This window comes from Engystomops pustulosus, chromosome 9 (assembly GCF_040894005.1).
Source record: "Engystomops pustulosus chromosome 9, aEngPut4.maternal, whole genome shotgun sequence".
NCBI lineage: Eukaryota > Metazoa > Chordata > Amphibia > Anura > Leptodactylidae > Engystomops > Engystomops pustulosus.
The window spans coordinates 33,149,251-33,169,789 of NC_092419.1; the positions used below are offsets into that span (position 1 = coordinate 33,149,251).

At 40.6% G+C, this 20,539-nt stretch overlaps 1 protein-coding gene across 2 annotated transcripts in view; it reads right to left on the reverse strand.

Moving 5' to 3' along the window:
• LOC140076959 (interleukin-13 receptor subunit alpha-1-like) overlaps positions 1-20,539 on the reverse strand; it is a 62,238-nt gene that overhangs the window by 1,714 nt on the left and 39,985 nt on the right. For both annotated transcript variants that reach the window (XM_072123770.1, XM_072123771.1), the window contains exons 3-10: positions 20,161-20,308; positions 18,413-18,533; positions 16,139-16,171; positions 9,463-9,647; positions 6,161-6,309; positions 4,738-4,870; positions 4,560-4,653; positions 1,696-1,762 (exon numbers count right to left, since the gene is read on the reverse strand). In XM_072123770.1, coding sequence (XP_071979871.1) covers positions 1,696-1,762; positions 4,560-4,653; positions 4,738-4,870; positions 6,161-6,309; positions 9,463-9,647; positions 16,139-16,171; positions 18,413-18,533; positions 20,161-20,308 — 930 coding nt within the window. The remainder of the gene's footprint in view (positions 1-1,695; positions 1,763-4,559; positions 4,654-4,737; positions 4,871-6,160; positions 6,310-9,462; positions 9,648-16,138; positions 16,172-18,412; positions 18,534-20,160; positions 20,309-20,539) is intronic.

Sequence of the window (20,539 nt, forward strand, 5' to 3'; positions counted from 1 at the left end):
GCATACAAATTCAACTTAAGAACAAACCTATGGAACCCATCTTGTACGTAACACGGGGACTGCTTGTAATTCTTTTTTCTTTGTCTTTCATTTCGCTTTACAACCAAGCCGGTCCATGAGAAGCCTCTGAGGACCTCCATACATATCATCCCACACAGACAATTGTAACTGTACCCTATACTTATGAGACAAATTCAGTGGCACCCTTTTTTACACTCCCTTGTGTCCCCACAGACAATAAACAGCATGTCCACAAATAGTTTTTGTAAATGTTTTGCAATTTTTAGCTCAATTGGTAGACAAAAATTTTACTCTACTTGGTGCTGAACACGCCTGGGAAACCAGCACACAAGTTGGCAGGGAATCCCCCGCCCCCTCTCCTCCTGAAACCGATTGTCATTTAGAACTCTAATAAAAACACCTCCCTACTCCCTCCTCGTCTCTCCTCTTCTCACGAATATTACACTTGCCTTCTTCTGGACATGCGCACATACAGTGGAGTCCGCTGGCCATTTTCACTGCTATTGGAAGGAGAAGGTGCTGATAGGGCGTGATTTGAGATTCACTTGCTACAATGAGCGAGAAGGGGAAGAAGAGGGGCAAGAAGTGACTGGGAGGACGGAGGTTTTTTTCTTAAGTGCAGGATAACAAGCGTTTTCTGGAGGGGGGAATCTGCTTCTTGCTGAATGAGCCCCAGGGAAAAAGGACACAAGTTGGTAGAGAGCAAGATAAACTATAATCTTATTTATTGTTTGGAATGAAAATGGCAGAACTTTTAAAAACTGTTTGGTGATATATATTATTGTCAGACTGGTGACAGGTTCCCCTTAAAGGGGTTTTCCCTCAAACAAAAGTAAGGCCCTATCTTGCCTAACTTGCTGATCAGTGGGGGCCTCTAATGAGACCCCCTCAGATCACGAAAACGAGGGGTCCGATGGGGTCCCAAGTACCCCAGTCGGACTCCTCGTCGCTCCTCAGACTGATGGAGCAGACAGGCGCGCATGACCGTTCTGCTCCATTAATCTCTATAGAGCTGACGGAGAGCGGTGAGAGCGGCGTTCAGCAATTTCTATCAGCTCCAAAGAGATAAATGGAGCAGAACGTTAATGCGCAGACGTCTGCTCCATTAGTCTGACGGAGCTACGAGGGGTCTGACGGAGGTAAGTGGGACCCCATCGGACCCCTCGTTTTCGTGATCTGTGGGGTTCTCATCACTGAGACTCCCACTGGTCAGCAAGTTAGACCCTATCCCGTGGAGTAACGAGTATGAGAAAGTTGTCTCATGAAAAAAACAAATGCACATGGAAAATAAAAGCCCCATAAGCCCTTAGTGACTGGTCTATTTTGGGCCATAATGTCTAAATCTTTATTTGCCAACTGCCATACATTTTTAATTTTTCCCTCAAAGTTGCCAAACTGGGGCTTGTGTTTTGCAAGAAAGTTGTGTATTTTAATGACACCATTTTGGATTACGGTACTTGGTTAAAATTTACTAGCTTTTTATATCATAAATTTTGCAGCGTTCTCCATGAGGCATGAATAACAAGATATATAACACATAACATATTTTTCTAGTTGAGAAGCCTAGTGAGGACTTGTTTTTTGTGGAACGAGTAGTGAATTTCAATGGCTCCAATTTTCTGACCACTATGATCAATGATTGACATTGGATTAGGATTGTGCAATAACACTTACCTCATTGAAATCATGCTGGAATATTTTTCCAGGGTTTGGTATTGGAGGGCAAATCAAAATCTTCAATCTGTGGAAATGATGGAAGACAAATACATTTACAAAAATAAACACATAAATTCTGCAAACATATTTGCAAAAAAAAAATGTAGATACTAACGCAATTGGCATATAAACTATTCATCAAGATATCTATCTACAGTAAGAAGTAATATCTTACTCCAATTGCAAATAGGTTTAATAGCAAAATTTACAAACTTTTAGTATAAAAAAAACAATTAAAAGAGATTAACACATTTTTTTCCTTTGCTTTATTGTAGTGTAGGTCCCACATCCAAAAATATACTATCCTTCTAGTGAAAATAGATTGATATTGTGGGTTGTTATGTCCTTTACCTCACTAGTACTAGATCTGTACCCCTCTATTATTGGGATATCAAATATTTGTCAGAACCCTCTGAATGGATTCTGGCTTTGGAGTTCTGAGATTGTTAATCTTGCAGAGTTGATTCCTTTGGCTTGGTGTATGTTTTGCTTCTGAGCTGCGTTTTTTCAGGTGTGGGTTGATTGATGGATGGTTGAGCCAGTCAACTGTGAGGGCGGCATCCAGGAACACTTTAAGGCCCCTTCCACACTAGCGTTGCATTTCACGTCAGGGTGCAATGCGTGAAGAACCGACGTTTTTGGCTGCGTTTTTGTTCCATTTTTCCTTGGAGTCATTAGCGTTTTTGCGTTTTTCACGCGCGTGTTGTTCGCGTTTTTTTGCGTTTTTCACGCGCGTTTTTTAAGTCAATGGGACTTTTTCAAAGGGACCATGGTTCGGGAATAAAATGTTTTATTTAATTGAAAAAGAATGTCTTCTGATAAGTTAGCAGATGTATGCAAACATCTACAATCTTTTCTTCACTGTTCCGCGCGTATATTATCTCCCGACAAGTTAGAATAAAAACAGTGAACACAGTGAACACAGGATCATTTAAGTGAAAAACACAGTGCAGAACACAGTGAAGAATAGATTACAGATGTTCGGCACATCTGCTTACTTGTTGGGAGATACGCGCGGAACGGTGCGAACAAAATAGTATGTGAAGAACAATATATATGTGTGAAGAAGACATTGCAGATGTATGGAAACATCTGCAATGTGTTCTTTACACACATATATATTGTTCTTCACATGCTATTTTGTTCGCACCGTTCCGCGCGTATCTCCCGACAAGTAAGCAGATGTGCCGAACATCTGTAATCTATTCTTCACTGTGTTCACTGTTTTTATTCTATTCTTCACTGTTCTTCACTGTGTTTTTTTAATTAAATGCTGGATCTCGAGCAGGGGAATTATTCATGTCACCTAGCAACCCATCCATTTAAAACGCATTGCACTCGCATTGCACTTGCAATGCTTGCGAGTGCAATGCATTTTTGATGCGTCTCCATAGACTTAAATGGGGCGGGAAAAACGCGTGTGAAACGCAAAAGTAGAGCATGCTGCGATTTTGACGCGCGTCAAAACAAACGCAAGCACGTGCGTGAAAAACAACGCAAATGAGGAAAGGCCCATTGGAAACAATGGGACAGAGTGCAATGCAAGTTCTGTGCGTCAAAAGCACGCGCAGAACTCGCACGTGAAAAACGCTAATGTGGAAGGGGCCTAAATATCCAATCCTCAGTTCACTCAGTGTAGGTTATACTTTCTCCTGCTACTTTTAGTAAATCTAAGCCTCCACTGACCAGGTGTAGAAATTAGCTTAACTGAATGCGACTTTTGGAGACTTTGGAGAAATTCACTTAAAGAGGACCTGTCACCCATAAAAAAGGCACATGGCAACATATAGCACATGGTATAGTCCATAAAAAAACATAACCAAGAGAGATTTATGACATAAATGAGCAAGAGATGTAACACATATTCAAAATGCTCGGGATGTCTATATGGCAATAGAATAACAGGATATACTGTGCCTGATAACACTCAATGGGGCACATGTCTCCTAAGTCCGGCTTTGTCTGTCTGTTTTTTGGAACTTTTCTTGGCTTTTCTGCTGGGCAGATGTATCTTAGTGGTTTTTCCTTATTGATACATGTGAAGTTTGGTCCTAACCCCTTACCGATAAGCGTTGTAGTAGTATGGCGCGCGTGGGGTCCCGGTGCATGGAGAGGGCTCACGGGCTAAGCCCTCTGCAATATACTGCTGGCAACGCTTCAAAAAGATGGCAGTGCATGGGCATGACGTGAAGTAATTGGGGAGCTGCAATCCATCGACATCAAAGCCTCGGGTCTTCTTTGAGCGCGGTCCGGCGTTCCTATTGTACAGCGCGGCAGTGTCTGCTAGCTTTATTGGAGGGTTCTGATAAAGCTAGCAGTGTAACACTGCTACATCTGTTGTAACACTAGGATTTACTTTAGTATCTAGTACTTAGTACTGCAATATGCAGCAAAGATTTACCGGCTATGGAGAGGGCTCAGCCCATGAGCTCTCCATGCACCGGCACCCGACACGCACCTATTGACATACAATCATAATGCGTTAAGTGGTTAATCAATGGTCACAGTCAAACCCTGCCCCCCTAATGCACCTGATGAAGCCTTATGCCAAAAGCAACCAATGTGCATATCAGTTGTACTGCGGGTGCTTGGAACAATTTCTGTGATGGAGCTTTTTCTATTCAGACAGTGATTAGGAGCGACATCTGGACTTGCCCAGATAAACGATGGCTCATAGCTTTTACTAATGCACATAGCTCCTCGGTTCCCTATCAGTAAGCAAACACTACTTTTGCATAAGATTAAGTATACAAATTTAGTTAGCGAACAGGTCCGGTGTCTTGACACTAGTACACACCTGTACACAGAAAAAAAAAGTTTACCTTTTTAGGTAGACAAGCAGTAAGACTGCAAGGATGATAACGACGACTGGAATTAGGATGAGCAATAATATGGATGTTGTAGTTTTGTCTTTCCCTGAAAAGTACAGACAGGTAGATAGTGAGTAAGTAGAAATACTAACAAGAGGACCATTCGCCTTTTTGTTTCTAAATACTTTACCTTCAACAACACTTTCCTTACTCCAGTCGCTCCAAAATATATTGCTTTCACTAGAGGGTGAAAACTTTACCCGCACCTTAATTCTCAATGTGTTACCAGTGTAAGGGATGCTGGTATACAGGGCATTGTAGATCTACAAGTAACATATTCCATACGAAAATAAATTAATAAAACAGATAACATTTTTAATGTCAATTATTTTGTCAATTTTATTTTTCCAAGTAGCATTAAAAAGGAAGAGTTTACTAATAACCCCTACATTCATTTCAAGTGGTAGCAAAGGGGTACGAAGGGGGTAGATTAAGAATACCAGGGGCCCTGGGCTGTATAAAAAAACCTTTGGACCCCCATAAGTCTAATTAGTTTTCATGGTTTGATATTTACTGCCTACGAGTTTTTCGGGGAAGGGGGGGTCACTTTGTTTGCTTTCAGTTCTTCAGTGTAAGGACCTTTGGAGGACCTTCGAGGGTCCTGGAAGCGTTCTTCTATGCATTTATACCTTAAAGGACACCTGTCATCAGGTCTGTGTCACTAGTCCTGTCACCTCTACCTGTTGGAGCAGCTCACAAGGATCCCATCCCAGCCTTTATCTAGTTATTTCATACATTATTCATTGTAAAATCATCTATTTTTTATCATGTAAATGAGGCTGGTCACATGGTCAGAGGCAGTGATGTCACCCCTGTTCCCCCTCCCCTCTCCTCCCCCTGCTCATGTCTGTGTGTAATGTAGTAAAGCATGGCTAGTGTGTGCTGCATCTGCTGACATGCTGCATCCTCCTAATATACAGGTGAGAGACACAGACATCAGATACACATGAATCTTCTGCTGTAACATGGCTGCCTGGAGCTGCTGTATCTCTCCTATATACACACAGGCTGCAGGGGGCGCCAGCACCAGGAAGCACATCATTATACAGCCTCACACCATTATACAGGCTGTCAGTCAAGCACTGGGGGTGTGGCTGTGCCTCCCACTCATGAATAGAGTGGACAGCTTGAATATGCTAATGACTCATTGGACATTTCACAGGTCATTTGCATACAGCTTTAGGACCTCATTGCTTAGGTTTACAGGCATGTAGAGGGACAATGAAGGGATAGAGGCAATGCTCTCTAATGGCAGTTTATGAAAATATATTTAGTTTAGGGGGGTTATTTTGCATGACGGGTTCTCTTTAATAATAAGGGGGTCTGAAGAGAACCAGTAACTGCCACTATATAGACAATGTTTGCTGGTAATATTTGTATACCTTGGTTGGGGACCCCCTATGCTCATCCCCTAGCTAAGCATCTGATGTTAGGTGTGCTTATAGAATTGTATCTGGGCAAAGGTATGTCCTCATCATGAACGATCTTGGACTGTTTGGTCAGTTGATTATGTTGTCTAAATAAAAGTTTTTGATAAAGATAAAGAGAGTTACCTGCTTTGGTTCATTCCATCCATCATGGACCTCGAATATGAAGCCATGCGGCAAAGATGAGGCCATGTGATGGGGAGACATGGTCCAGTTGATATACACATATGTACCATTAACTTGTACGTGGGTGATAACTGGACTTCTGAACTTCACTGTATTTAAAAAAAAGTGAACTTTAATATATACAACTGAGAGCCATTTGCAGACTTCAAAAACTGACCTCAGATCTAATTTGTTGGGTTTATGGATTTATTTCTTCACAGGACATAATTGTGTGTTATAATAATATTGTAGTAAGTACCTCCACACACAGCAATCGCTTATTCTTGAAGAAAATAGCACATTTACTAATTCCAGTATCAGATTCAATGGTTTTCGCAAAGTTATTAAAAGTTTATGCACTGCAGAATACTCCTAACTACCCACTAGTCATGTGACCCAGTGAATGTGATGTCACTGGGGGGGCTGGGCCCCCTGCTCACTATCCACTAGTCATGTGACCCTGGGAGTGTGATGTCACTGGGGGGCTGGGCCTCCTGCTCACTATCCACTAGTCATGTGACCCATTAAGTGTGATGTCACTGGGGAGCTGGGCCTCCTGCTCACTATCCACTAGTCATGTGACCCTGGGAGTGCATTGCTCCTAGAGTCACCAGCAGAGATGTCAGGGTTTAGCGTGCGGTGGCACCTCCTCTGTGTCAGCTGTGAGCTAATCTGTATCTGTGAGCAGCGTTGCCGCCACATGCGGAACTCAGACATTGCGGCTGGTGTGGGCTCCCTCTTAGTAATAAATTGGTGGGGTCCCAGGGGTGTGTGCCCCAGGAGCCCACCCAATAATCTGGCCCTGTAATTTACCCATTTTCTTTACTTCTACAGCTACCACCTGTTGATAGCAATATTTGAAAGATAGGCCATCATTATTCAATGGGTGGGAAACCAAACAAATTTTGGCCGACTCAGGCTCCCCTTAGGGATAAAATATGTTCACTGATGCACATTTATCAAAACCAGTGCAGTCTGTACTATGTGCAGTTTGCCTGTGGAGTGTGCAGAGTGCAGCAGATTCATCAAAACTGGCGCCCGGTCATCATGAATCTGGCGCCCCTGCTCTTGCTCTGGAAGTGTGCACTACAGAATTGTGGCACACGTCAGTAATAAATGTGTCGCAAACTCAGAATAAGCAGTAACAGCCCCTTTTAGTGCACATTTTATCTGTCTTTTATCTGCACAAACACTAATAAATGTGGACCACAGTGTCTAACTAAACCGTGGCGGGCAGCGCTCACCCTTCCCATTTCCATCCAGGTGAAACAGCCTAACACTACCATAACACTACAATAACACTGCACTTATTATACTGTCAAAAAATATATATATATTCTGCTGTACAATAAGCAAATTACATGCCTGTATTGCAATAGTGCAACGAATGACAGCTCCATCAGGATGCCTCCATTTAACACACTTATTGATAAGAATGACTTTCTTATATTATGTACTACATTTATTTACAGGGACAATGTCACTGGTTTTCCCCCAGTAAACTACTAGTCCCCTTATGTAGTGTATGATTTATACTTTCCAGCATTCTCTCATTTGAAGGGGTACTCACCTACTTCGGCACTCCTGGCGTCCCATACTATGGTCCATCTGTACTATGCCCTGTTTGTTTACGGGGATACAGACAACTTCCGGATGGCCTGTTCTGTTAACGTACGAGGGGTTGGTGTAACAGGCTGCCTGGAAGTTGTCGGAGCAGAGCTTCTGTGCCCCTGTAAACAAACAGGAACATGGCTCCGATGGAAAGCAGTACGGGACACCAGGAACGCCGGAGCAGGTACAGTAAGCACAGCTTTATTTTTTTTTATAAAGCCCTCCCCAGCCCGGCTAATAAATCTTTAGAACAGTCGGACAACCCCTTTAAATTAAATCTCACCCGTTCACCTATAAATCATCTCCTCCGAAACCATATGCAAATAAGATGAGAATAGTCATTTTTTGCCTGAGATGAGTCAATTTTATAAGTTAAATGGAGGAGTACCACTTCAGATGCCCTCTATCTTCAGTTCTATAGTAGTTCAATGCTTTTGGTGTCATTTTAAAAGAATGTTCTTGGGGAAGTGTTTTTTTTATAAAGAAGGGAGTGAGATTTCATATAAGAAAGGGAATTCTAAAAAGAGCATTTCATACGCTACCTGTGGGGGCTAGTAGTTCAGAAAAGTAAAAACTAGTGACAGGTTCCACGTGTTATAAACTAAGGAGTCAATGAAAGCTAAAAAATAAATATGCCTTCAGCTCCCCCTAATGGCAGCTTCCTGTAAAATATCCTGTAAAGTAGTGAATAACTCCCGAAGGGAGTTACGGTTATCTTCTAACCCTCATCCTTCATGTGCCCCTGTTGTATAACAATGGGAAAAAATGGGAGCTGATCTGTAGTAACATAATTTGGGCATCGTAAAGTGACTAAAACCCTCTGGCAGCAGGTTGTCCAAAAGGCTAAAGGGGTGACCCTAACAGCCACAGCAAGAGAAGTTGGTTGTTCCAAGATTTCTAGAATATGGCATCTTTACAACATCACAAATTCATGCAAGTCCCCCAAGAAGGCTGGTTGCCTCCGAAAGACAAAGTCAAGAGAGGACAGGACAATGCAGGGAATCTCCATGGGTAATCGTTTGAGCACTGCAGCTGGAATTGCTCGACAGTTCACACTGAACAGGGTAAGGATCTGTCTCATCATACAGTATTCCAACATTTAAAAGTATTTGGACTGAAAGCCCACTCTGCAGTGACCGACAGGGTTCATCTTCTTCTTAGTAAATGAGCCCCATAATGTTCATAAACAAACTGGGGAAAAACTGAACCCACAGAAGTCAGTGTAAAGTGGTGGAGGAAATGTTGTAGTTTGAGGAATGTTTTCTGCAGCAGTAGTGGGACATCTCGTACAGCTACATGGCAGAGTGAATGCAAGTGTATATCAGAACCTTCTTCAACTACATGTGGTTCCTTCCTTTCATTCATCTCTCAGTCAGCCAGGAATTTTCATGCAGGACCATGCATATACATTTCTTTAATTGTATGTAATTAAAAATACATTTGTGAAGATAATTTCCTATAAATATAGCCATGATATTGCTTAAAAACAAGATAGCAGACCTTGGTTACAACCCCCCCTATTGAGATGTCCGACGGTTAAGTGACATGCAGCAAGTCCCAGAATTTCATATGTGTAAACAATGTTTTTCTTGGCGCAATCACTACAGCAGAGGTGGTAGTATCCAAGGAGAACTGTCCTTCATTTCACTTACCTATGTCGTTGGCTTTTGCAAAATACAAGAAAGGTTTTGCAGTGTATGATGCATCTGTTACTGCAAACATTAGTTGCTTAGAATCCTTCAGCATGTACTCAAATCTGAACTTGCATCCGGAATACGTTCCATCAGAAGGAAAATAATCCTGACATTCTGTTCCACTGTGTACTAAATCCTGAAGCCTGAAACACAAATAAGCAACGTTCCATGATATTAACCTAGCAAGGAGCTGATATTCCATTATGCAATACAATGCAATAAAGCTTCTTATAAGCAAAAAGAATCAAAAGGCTAGACTTTGCTGAGAAGCATGTTGTGTTGTACAGGCAGTCCCCAGGTTACGTACAAGATAGGGTCCGGAGATTTGTTCTTAAGTTGAATTTGTATGTTGAAACTGTATACTTTATAATTGTAGATCCAGACAAAAAAAAATTTTGGCCCCAGTGACAATTGGAGTTTAAACATTTTTTGCTGTAATGGGACCAAGGATTATCAATAAAGCTTCATAACAGACACCTTACAGATAATCATTGCAATCTGGGACTATAGTAAAGCATTCAGAAAGCATTCAGAAAGGTGAGAGGGGTCTGTCTGTAACTATGGGTTGTCTGTAAGTCGGGTGTCCTTAAGTAGGGGACCTCCTGTATATGGCTCCAGCATTTAGAGTACACAAAAGAAAAATCATAGACAAAGTCAGGAACACAGCGGTAACACAGGAAATAGGGGTACAATATGGTCTGGGGGTTGACTTTTATTGGAGGGGGCAAGTGGGGGTTATTAAGTTGGTTTGGTTGCTCTTTGAGTGCATGTATTGTAGAAATTGATGGCTCTCCATATGAAGGAGTTTCGAAACCTTGTAGTTCGGCAGCTGATTTGCCTACATCAGTCACTTCTCTGTTGGAGTAATACTTGGTGCAATGGGTGAAATACGTTTCCTGTAATGGAAATAAACTTGCTGCTACTCCTGACCTGCCAAATGCTGTTGATTGGTCTCTAGCTATCGCATACAATTCTTTGTGACCTTACGGTGATTTTGGCTACAGTCCTTTTTTTTTAATTGACTTTTCCCAGCAGACAATGACGTGGCATATAATGCTTGTAAAACATCTTTAGGATTTTGTTACAGATGTTGAACGTTAAATTTAAGTTTCCTGAGGAAGCACAGTCTGGGGAAGGCTTTCTTGACTGTCCCGTCGCTGTTCGCCGTCCATTGTAGCTTATCATGGATTATGACACTTAGATACTTATAGGTATGGACCTGGTCGATGGCTCTACCTTGGATTAAAATAGGATCACAAATAAGTTTATCACTTCCCTGTAGGTTTTTATTCACTTGGTATATATCCAATGATTCACAAAGGCTTTAGCAAACTGCTCCATTTAGCAAGACTGACATTTTTGTAATGTACTTTATTAGGAAATTTAGCTTATTTTCTATAAATAAAAATTGTTACCACCCCCACCGCCACCCCCACCCAACCGTGAAAGTGACTGCCCATATTTAGTTTGTATAGTCTATGTCTATGGGATGCAGTGTATGAACCCTATTCTAACCCTACTCCAGGGGCGGATCTCCCTGGGTCAGCAGGACATCTGTCCCTTTGCCCGGGGATCTTCCCCTCTATCATCATGATCCGTGTCCTCAAAACCCTGATCGTGATGAGAACGTGTGCATCACTTTCCCCAGCAGGTCCTAGCCTCTCTAGGCTGTAGGACCTGAGATGATGTCATGATCAAATGACCGGCAGGGGAAAGTAATGCACAGACCTGCAGTAGTGAGGTGAGGGGAAAACATAATAGCAGCAAAGGTAAGGGGGAGAACATGTGGGCCTGTGTGGGTACATTACTTACTGGGGGGCTGTGTGGGCACATTACTTACTGGGGGGCTGTGTGGGACAAATTTCAGGGGGGGCTGTATGGGGGACATTACTTACTGGGGGGCTGTGTGGGCACATTACTTACTGGGGGGCCGTGTGGGGCATATTTCTGGGGGGGCTGTGTGGTGGACATTTCTGAGGGGGAGCAGTGTGGGGGACACTACTGGGGGGCTGTTTAGGGCACATTACTGAGGGTAACTGTGTGGGGCACATTTCTTGGGGTGCGTTCACACATGACATTAGGCACAGGCTTCGGTTTGATCTCATATGTTTTCCAGTGAAATACATGTGATGGGTAACGAGCATCTGGTTTTGTTTAAATGCAAGCAAAACGTGTGAGCGCAGCCTTACAGTATTTGGGGGAGATTGTTAGGGGCAGCAGCAGGATAACCAAGGTGTAGGGACAAGGAGGAACATAAGCTGTGGTGATGCAGGGCCCATTGTTATTGGCACAACCAAATGTGAGGGATTATGTACAGGAGGGGGCATTGCTTAACCCCTTAACGCCGAAGCCACTTTTCACCTTCCTGACACGGCCCATTTTTTCAAATCTGCCCTGTGTCACTATAAGTGGTTATAACTTTGAAACGCTTTCACATATCCAAGTGATTTTAAAATTGTTTTCCCGTGACACTTTGTACTTCATGTTAGTTGAAAAATTTTGGTGGTATGTTTTGCATTTATTTATGAGAAAATCAGATATTTGGTGAAAATTTGGAAAAATTCTCAATTTTCGAACTTCAAAATGTTCTACTTTTTCCACACATAGTCATAACAGCAAAAAAACGTAATAACTAACATTCTCCGAATGTCTACATTATGTGGACATGGTTTTTTATGCATACTCTTATTTTTGTAAGATGTTATGGGCCTTTGAATGTTAGGTGCGATTTTTTAGTATAGAAACGACACCCCTCAATGTATGTAAAACAACTTTTATGAAGTTTGTTAACCCTTTCATTGTTTTACAGGGGTTAAAACAAAATCGGATACAATTTTGAAAGTACATTTTATTGGCTAAATTAATGTGTTTTTCAAAAAATGTACAAATTCTCAGTGGATAAAATACCAAAACGCTCCACAAAGTTTGATACCCAATCCCTCCCGCGTATAACAATACCCCATATGTGGTGGTCACCTGCTGTATGGGCACACGCCAGGGCATCGAAGAAAAGCTGTGCCGTTTAGAGCAGATTATGCATTGTCACTTTTTATTGGCTATACAATCTTAATTTTTTTGGCAATTTGGACATATAAGGACTTATTTTTTGTGAAATGAGATGCACTTTACAAATACTTCATTTTAGTGGGTCATTAGCTTATTGAAGAGATTTTATTAACTCTTGAATGTATGGGTGAAAAGAAAATTGTCAATTTTGGTTTCCTTTCTTTTTGTAATTTTTGGGGGTCGTACACCATACACTAAAAATACTATATTATCTTTATTCTATAGATCACTACGAATAAGGTGATACCTCATTTATATAGTTTTTCATTTATTTTTACAATTTTACTGGAGAAAAACTAATATAGAGGAAATCTCATTTGTTTTTGCATCGCCATCTTTTCAGAGACGTAACTTTAATATTTTTTTGTTGCCAGAGCTGGTTTAGGGCTTATTTTTATGTGTTAAGTTGTCCTTTCAATTGGTACCATTTTGGTGCACATAATTTTTTTTGATCACTATTTGTGTAGAGATTTTATGAAAAATTTACATTTTTGGCAAGTTTTTCGGGTTTCGTTTTTACGGCGTTCACCGAGCGGGCCCAATAATGTTTCTGAATTATTGTACGGATTGTTACAGACGCGACATTACCAAATATGTGGGAGGTTTTTTTGGTGATTTTGTGGTTTTTTTTAACTTTATTGCATGTGTATAGGGAATGTTTGTGTTTAGGGGACTTTAACTTTATTTAATTAATTCTTTTTATTGAAAAATGTTTTTATTAAATGTTTTTAACAGTTTTTTATCACTTTTACAGGTGATAAAATAAAAAAAAAACAAGTGATGAAAAGACTGTAAAGTCCTCAAAATTGTGGGATTGAAAACCCCATCAAGAGTCGGAAAAAAAAATTACACCACACACAGCTCTATACACTGAAGTATAAATAAGTTATTAGCGCCAGAATATGTCAAAATGAAGAGGTAAACATGTAAAAAAACTGTTTTACATTTTGTAAATGTATGAAAATATTATAGAACCTAAATAAATTTAGTATCCCTGTTATCGTACTGACCCAAAGAATAAAGGAGACACTTTGGGGCACAAAGTGAAAGCCATAAAAACCAAGCCCATAAGAAAATTTCACTGCAATTTGAATTTTTTTTTTAATGCTTTTCAGTGTATGGTTTGGAATGTTAAATACTGTCATGATTTGTAATTTGTTATCCAGAAAACAAGCTGTAGAGCTCTTTACATGGAAAAAAAATTATAGATTTTTGAAGGTGGGGAGTGAAAAATAAAACAGCAAAAACGGAAAATGGCCTGGTCGTGAAGGGGTTAACATAGCTTCCCAGCAACTTCACTTCAAGTCCAGGGAAGGCTCCCAGTCACTGAATTTACATAAGGCAATCTAGGGGGTGCTAGTAAGAGGAATGTATGTGTAGTCTCTCCTTTTCACCTGCGTTCAGTATTTCCATATGCAACAATCAATCTCCAAAATCTTAGTAAGGCCCCTTCTACACTGGCGTTTTTCACGCGCGAGCTCTACGCGTGCATTTGACGCGCAGAACTTGCATTGCACTCTGTCCCATTGTATTCAATGGGTCTTTCTTCATTTGCGTTGTTTTGCACGCGCGTCAAAATCGCAGCATGCTCTATTTTTGCGATTCACGCGCATTTTTCACGCCCCATTCAAGTCTATGGGGACGTATCAAAAACGCATTGCACTCGCAAACATTGCAAGTGCAATGCGAGTGCAATGCGTTTTAAACGTAAGGGTTGCTAGGTGACCACTATAACAGTATTTCCCCTGCTCGCGAACGATCAAATAATTAAAAAAACACAATGAAGAACAGTGAAGAATAGAATAAAAACAGTGAACACAGTGAACACAGTGACCACAGGATCATTTAAGTGAAAAACACAGTGCAGAACACAGTGCAGAATAGATTACAGATGTTCGGCACATCTGCTTACTTGTCGGGAGATACGCGCGGAGCGGTGCGCACAAAATAGCATGTGAAGAACAATATATATGTGTGTAAAGAACAAATTGCAGATGTTTCCATACATCTGCAATGTCTTCTTCACACATATATATTGTTCTTCACATGCTATTTTGTTCGCACCGCTCCGCGCGTATCTCCCGACAAGTAAGCAGATGTGCCGAACATCTGTAATCTATTCTGCACTGTGTTCTGCACTGTGTTTTTCTCTTAAATGATCCTGTGTTCACTGTGTTCACTGTTTTTATTCTATTCTTCACTGTTCTTCACATCTGCTAACTTGTCGGGAGATAATATACGCACGCGGAACAGTGAAGAATAGATTGTAGATGTTTGCATACATCTGCTATCTTATCAGAAGACATTCTTTTTCAATTAAATAAAACATTTTATTCCCGAACCTTGGTCCCTTTGAAAAAGTCCCATTGACTTAAAAAAACGCGCGTGAAAAACGCAACGAAAACGCAAAAAAACGCGAACAAAAATGAAACAAAAACGCAGCAAAAACGTCAGTTTTTCACGCATTGCACCCTGACGTGAAACGCAACGCTAGTGTGGAAGAGGCCTTAGTGCCAGATTCACAAGTGGAGCCCAAATTGTGCGCCCATAAAAAGAAAAAAATGTTCATAGGAGCAGCAAGGTAAATAAAAAGGCAATAATATATGCCCCCTGAAAGGACACAGTGGATATACCGTATTTTTTGGACTATAAGGCGTACAAAAAATCCTTTGATTTTCTCAGAAATCAAAGGTGCGCCTTATAGTCCAGTGCACCTTATATATGAACCGTACTTACAGACAACAGCTGCCTTGAACTGTGCACAGGTCTGCCACCTGCTGGTCATTCATCCTTATAATCAGGTGCGCCTTATAATCCGGTGCGCCTTATATATGAACCTAGATGTTTTAGCAGGCATTTTTTTGATGGTGCGCCTTATAATCCAGTGCGCCTTATAGTCCGAAAAATACGGTAGGTCAGACATCATGCCTGACTTGAAGTACACAAAACCTTCTTTAGGACCCATTTTACACTTTTCTTGGACTCTGTGGGGGATAATGGGACTTTTTGCAAATTTGCATAAATTGTGCAAAGAGATCTTTAATTTGTGAAAACTTGTTAAAGCTATATAAATTTGGTTTCACCGTGATTGTACCAAATCAAAGAATAAAGCAGAGATGCTATTTGTAGTGCAAAGTGAAACTTGTAAAAATTAAGCCCACATGAAAGGGGGTTTAAGTTTTTTTTTAATCAATTTCACCACATTTGGAATTTTTTTCTAGCCTCCCTGTACATGGCATGAAATAATAAATAACATCACTGAGAATTATAATTTGTTAGGCAGAAAATAAGCCATCACACAGCTCTGTACACGGAAAATTTTTAAATGTATGGATTTTTTAATGTGGGGAGTGAAAAGTGAGAAAAAAAAAGGTCTGTGTCCTTAAGGGGTTAAGCCATATGGGCAGAAATGCAGAACTGGACTGGATTTAGATCTTCCATATATTTGTTCAGCTTTTCATTAAAGGGGTTTTCCAATGTCTATTTAAATGCATCTTCTTCATTGCTGCACAAACAAATATAATGACAATTTTGGACATGGAACAAATTAAATACGTGATCTACTTACCGAGGTGATTCTGGCAAAGTCTTAGGGTTTTCCCTGTGTGAAAAGAAATAAAAAAACATTGAGCAGATAAACACAATAGACTTTTATCCCAGTGAGTAATTCTTAAGGTTCTTTTGTTAGAATGTAAAGTTATGGTATTTTACTGTGTCTTTGATCAGTGCCGCACCGACCATAAGGCAAGGTGAAGACTTTGCCTCCGGCGGCAGCTTCCTCCTGCCAGCAGGGGGCGGTATATTTCAAGTGACACAGACAGATCTGTGCTCCACAGACCAAAGTTGACTCCAGCAGCAGTCAGGAGCAGGGCTTGAATTATATAAGGACAAAGGTATGGCTACTTTCAGATGCCGTAATCATTTCACAAGGGGAGATCCAGACTGCTTCCCCTCTATCCCGCTCCTCTCATGTGTGAGGTTTGGGAGTGTAACGTGCAACACGGCAGTCGTGTCAGGGAAGAGGCTGGGGGAATATATTAGGGTGGCAGTATATACTATCTAATGGGGTTTGTCCGGCTGTATATACCATCTGCTGGAGCGTGTCTGGAAGCATATAATATCTACTGGGCGGTGTACAGCTGTATACACGATCTAGGAGGGGGTGGCTGTATAAACTATCTACTATGGGTGATGACAGTATATACTATCTAATGGGGTTTGTCCGGCTGTCTATACCTTCTTCTTGAGCGTGTCTGGGAGCATATAATATCTACTGGGCGGTGTACGGCTGTATACACGATCTACTAGGGGGTGGCTGTATATACTATCTACTAGGGGTGATGACAGTATATACTATCTAATGGGGTTTGTCCGGCTGTATATACCATCTGCTGGAGCGTGTCTGGGAGCATATAATATCTACTGGGCGGTGTACGGCTGTATACACGATCTACTAGGGGGTGGCTGTATTTACTATCTACTAGGGGTGTTGACAGTATATACTATCTCCTTGGGTTGGCATGGCTGTATATACCATTTAAATTTTCACCTCAAGCAGCCAAAAGGCTAGAATCGACCCTGTCAATAATCTCTGCCTATTCCAGCTGTTGTGAATGCTTCATATAGTTTCTGTCTGTCTCCCTATCCCTTCTATTCCAAAATGGAAAAATTATGATTGAAAAGGGACGGATTGCATATGGGCGTCTTGCAATACCACACTTCTCCAGCAGTGGCAGCACTCAATTTTTACCTCTTTAGAGGGAACCTATTACATTTAATATGGTGTGTGATATGCTAGTATACTATCGACCAAGGGTGGGCTGAGCAGATTGATTTGTACTTTTTGTAGGAATATATTTCCTAAAATTTACATTTATTAATTTACAAATTTACAGCAATATTTGAAAGAACCATTGTGCCATTATTTCAGAATGTGTCCCTCAATCTCTTATTATATTATATAGTGTACTGTGACCACCAATGTTAAAGGAGTAGGATCAAATTGTAAAGTTATCCCCTATCCTGTGCACAGGGGATAGCTAGCTGATTGATGAGTGTCCGACTGATGGGACTCCCACCGATTACGTTCACATTAATAGGTAGAGTGGAAATAGCGTTAGAAATTGCTGAACACGATGCTCTGTTATCTCCACCACTATCACCGACTGTTAATGGGAGTGCCGAGCGATGTGCTCTATAATTTCCAACATTCCTTCTGACGCTATTGGAGATGAACAAACAAAAAGCGAAAAGAATTGTGGTAAAGAAATGTTCTATAATAACTGAAAATTCACATTACACCAAAAAGCTATTATTATAAAACTAAACCAATAAACTAAACTAGTAGACTACCGAAACAATAAAACTGAGACTATAAGCCAGTCAAAGACAATACAATCCAAATTTATTAAATATATATTAATACCAAACATAGGAATACCAACACGAAGACATGAATGGGTGCCGGGCAGCAGATGAAAATGCTCCACATAATAAACACTACAATAAGAAGATGCCATGTAGCGGAGAAATTTAACACATTCTGTGGATGGAGAAGGATACTTGCACAGATCCACAAGCCTGCAGCTACTTGAAAGATGAGATTTACTTATGATACTAAAGTACTGAAGATTGGGGCATCTGAAGTGAAACTCCCCCTCCAGCCTCTCAGCATGACTCTTCTCTCCTGATTTGCATATAATTTTGTTAATGATATTTTTATAGGTAAATGGGTTATATTTCACATAAAAAGAGGAACATTTTGAAAAGGATATATCACACCCACCTGAGGGTATTTCACACCAAGACTTGGCTGCTTCAAGAGATTATATCTAATACTCACCAATAAAACAATCTGTACTGAATGTTGGATGGGGTATCTTCTCGGGGGAGCCAAGTGCAGCTGATAGTGTCCATATAGTGCCAAACACAGGTGACATTTCTCACCACTGCTTCTCTATCACCTGTAATATGACAAATCATATTACATTTGTTACTGTCCTGTCTCTGTTCTACAAGAACTTGTCCATTTCCCTTCTCTTAAAGGACGTCTCTGCTCATAGCGAGTTGCAACCCAGTTGCAGTCAGTAGTGCATGCGCCGGCTGCTCTGTTCATCTCTATGGAGCTGACAGAGATTTAGAGTGCGTCGCTCTAGAGATGAATGGAGCAGCCGGTGCATGTGCAACTGGGTGCTCCAGTCATCTCGGGTGCAACAGGGGTGCAATGGACCCCTGTTCTCGTGCTTCTTGTAGGTCCCATCACTGAGACCCGCACCAATCAGTAAGTTAGGTTCTATCACTGCAGAACCTCTTTAACTGTCTCTGACTGCAAGACAACTGGCTGGAGAAGGAAACTCCCATCATTGCTTTGTTTGAAATAAAACACTAGTAATATTAAAGTTTTTCAAATCTTTCACCAAGCTTTACATAAATTACAGCATTTCTCTATAATTGTGATTTGGATTGTTCTCTGTTTAGAAATTTCCCCCGCTGCAGACTTAGGCCAACTTCACACGTGGCTTTTTGAACCCGTTTTTGGGACGTTTTAAGAAGTCTGTTAAAAAAGGATTCGTTTTTCAAAAACGCATCCGTTTTTTAACAGACTTCTTAAAAACGCATCAGTTTTTTTTACCGGTTTTACCAATTATCTTAATTAAAACGGGTCAAAAACAGATATGTTCTTAAAAAAAACAGCGTTTTTCAGAAAAACGCATGCGTTTTTTTTTTACAGACTGCTTTGAAACGGCCCATAAATAGGTTCATTAGGGTGATGCCACATGTTGCATTTTTGGTTTAAAGAATGCGTTTTCAGTCTGTTTAAAAAACGCATAAGTTTTTGAATGTTTACCATGAGTGTGACTGGTTTTAATCTGTTTCACAGCTGCCTACACTGAAGATAAGGTTCAAAGCAGTCAAACACATGGTAAACATTCAAAAGCGCATGTGTTTTTAAACAGACTGAAAACACATGCTTTAAAATGGTCCAAAAATGTGACGTGTAGCAACACCATTATCCTGTAATTGACAGCTGTCTTTGCCGGGTGTCATCCTGTTGGGTATCATGACTTTGCCCCCCTCCCCTCTCACGCCTCCATAGATTTCTTCATAATCTTACGTCTCATTGGAATTTAGCACATATATCAGTATATATAATAATAATAATTCTTTATTTATATAGCACACACACACATAGTCCCTGGGGGCTCACAATCTACACAACCTAACAGTATGTTTTGGAGTGTGGGAGGAAACCGGAGGACCCGGAGGAAACCCACGCAAACACGGAGAGAACATATAAACTCTTTGCAGATGTTGACCTGGGTGGGATTCAAACCCCAGGACCCCAGCACTGCAAGGCAGAAGTGCTACTCATTCAGCCAACAAAAATGTAGGGAGCATGAGCAGAGCCAAGTAAGTGGAGAAAGAAGCACTCTACTATGATATGTGACAAAGTTACATGTGTTAAACTGTACACCTCAAACTTAGCTGTTCTGTATCTGCAAATGCGGAATATGCTGCAGACCGACAATTAGTGAAGATAAGATTTTGTTCCTTTCACACAGTTGAGAATCACATACTGTACATCATTACCTGGTGCCAACTGTAAATGACTTTTTGTGACCGATTCACTGCTCTTGTCATTGCATTTAGCCTTAATTGTCGCTGTGATGTTATTGATATCAAGTTGATGATAAATTAAATCTATTTTTAATTCCACCCATGTTTTCTCTATCACCCTCTGTTGCAGTAAAAAGAAAAAGTTAAAAGTGTTAAATTCAAAGGATACAAGATCATATATCATTCATAGTTATTAGGTTTATATAACAATAATCATCCTTTATTTATTGCTATTTAAACTTCATTGATATTTGCCAATTATAATTAAAGGCATAATTCTGGGTTAATATTTCCATCTATCATTCAATTAAGTGATTATTAATGCAGCGTTCACAGCAGTCTGCCCTTGTGT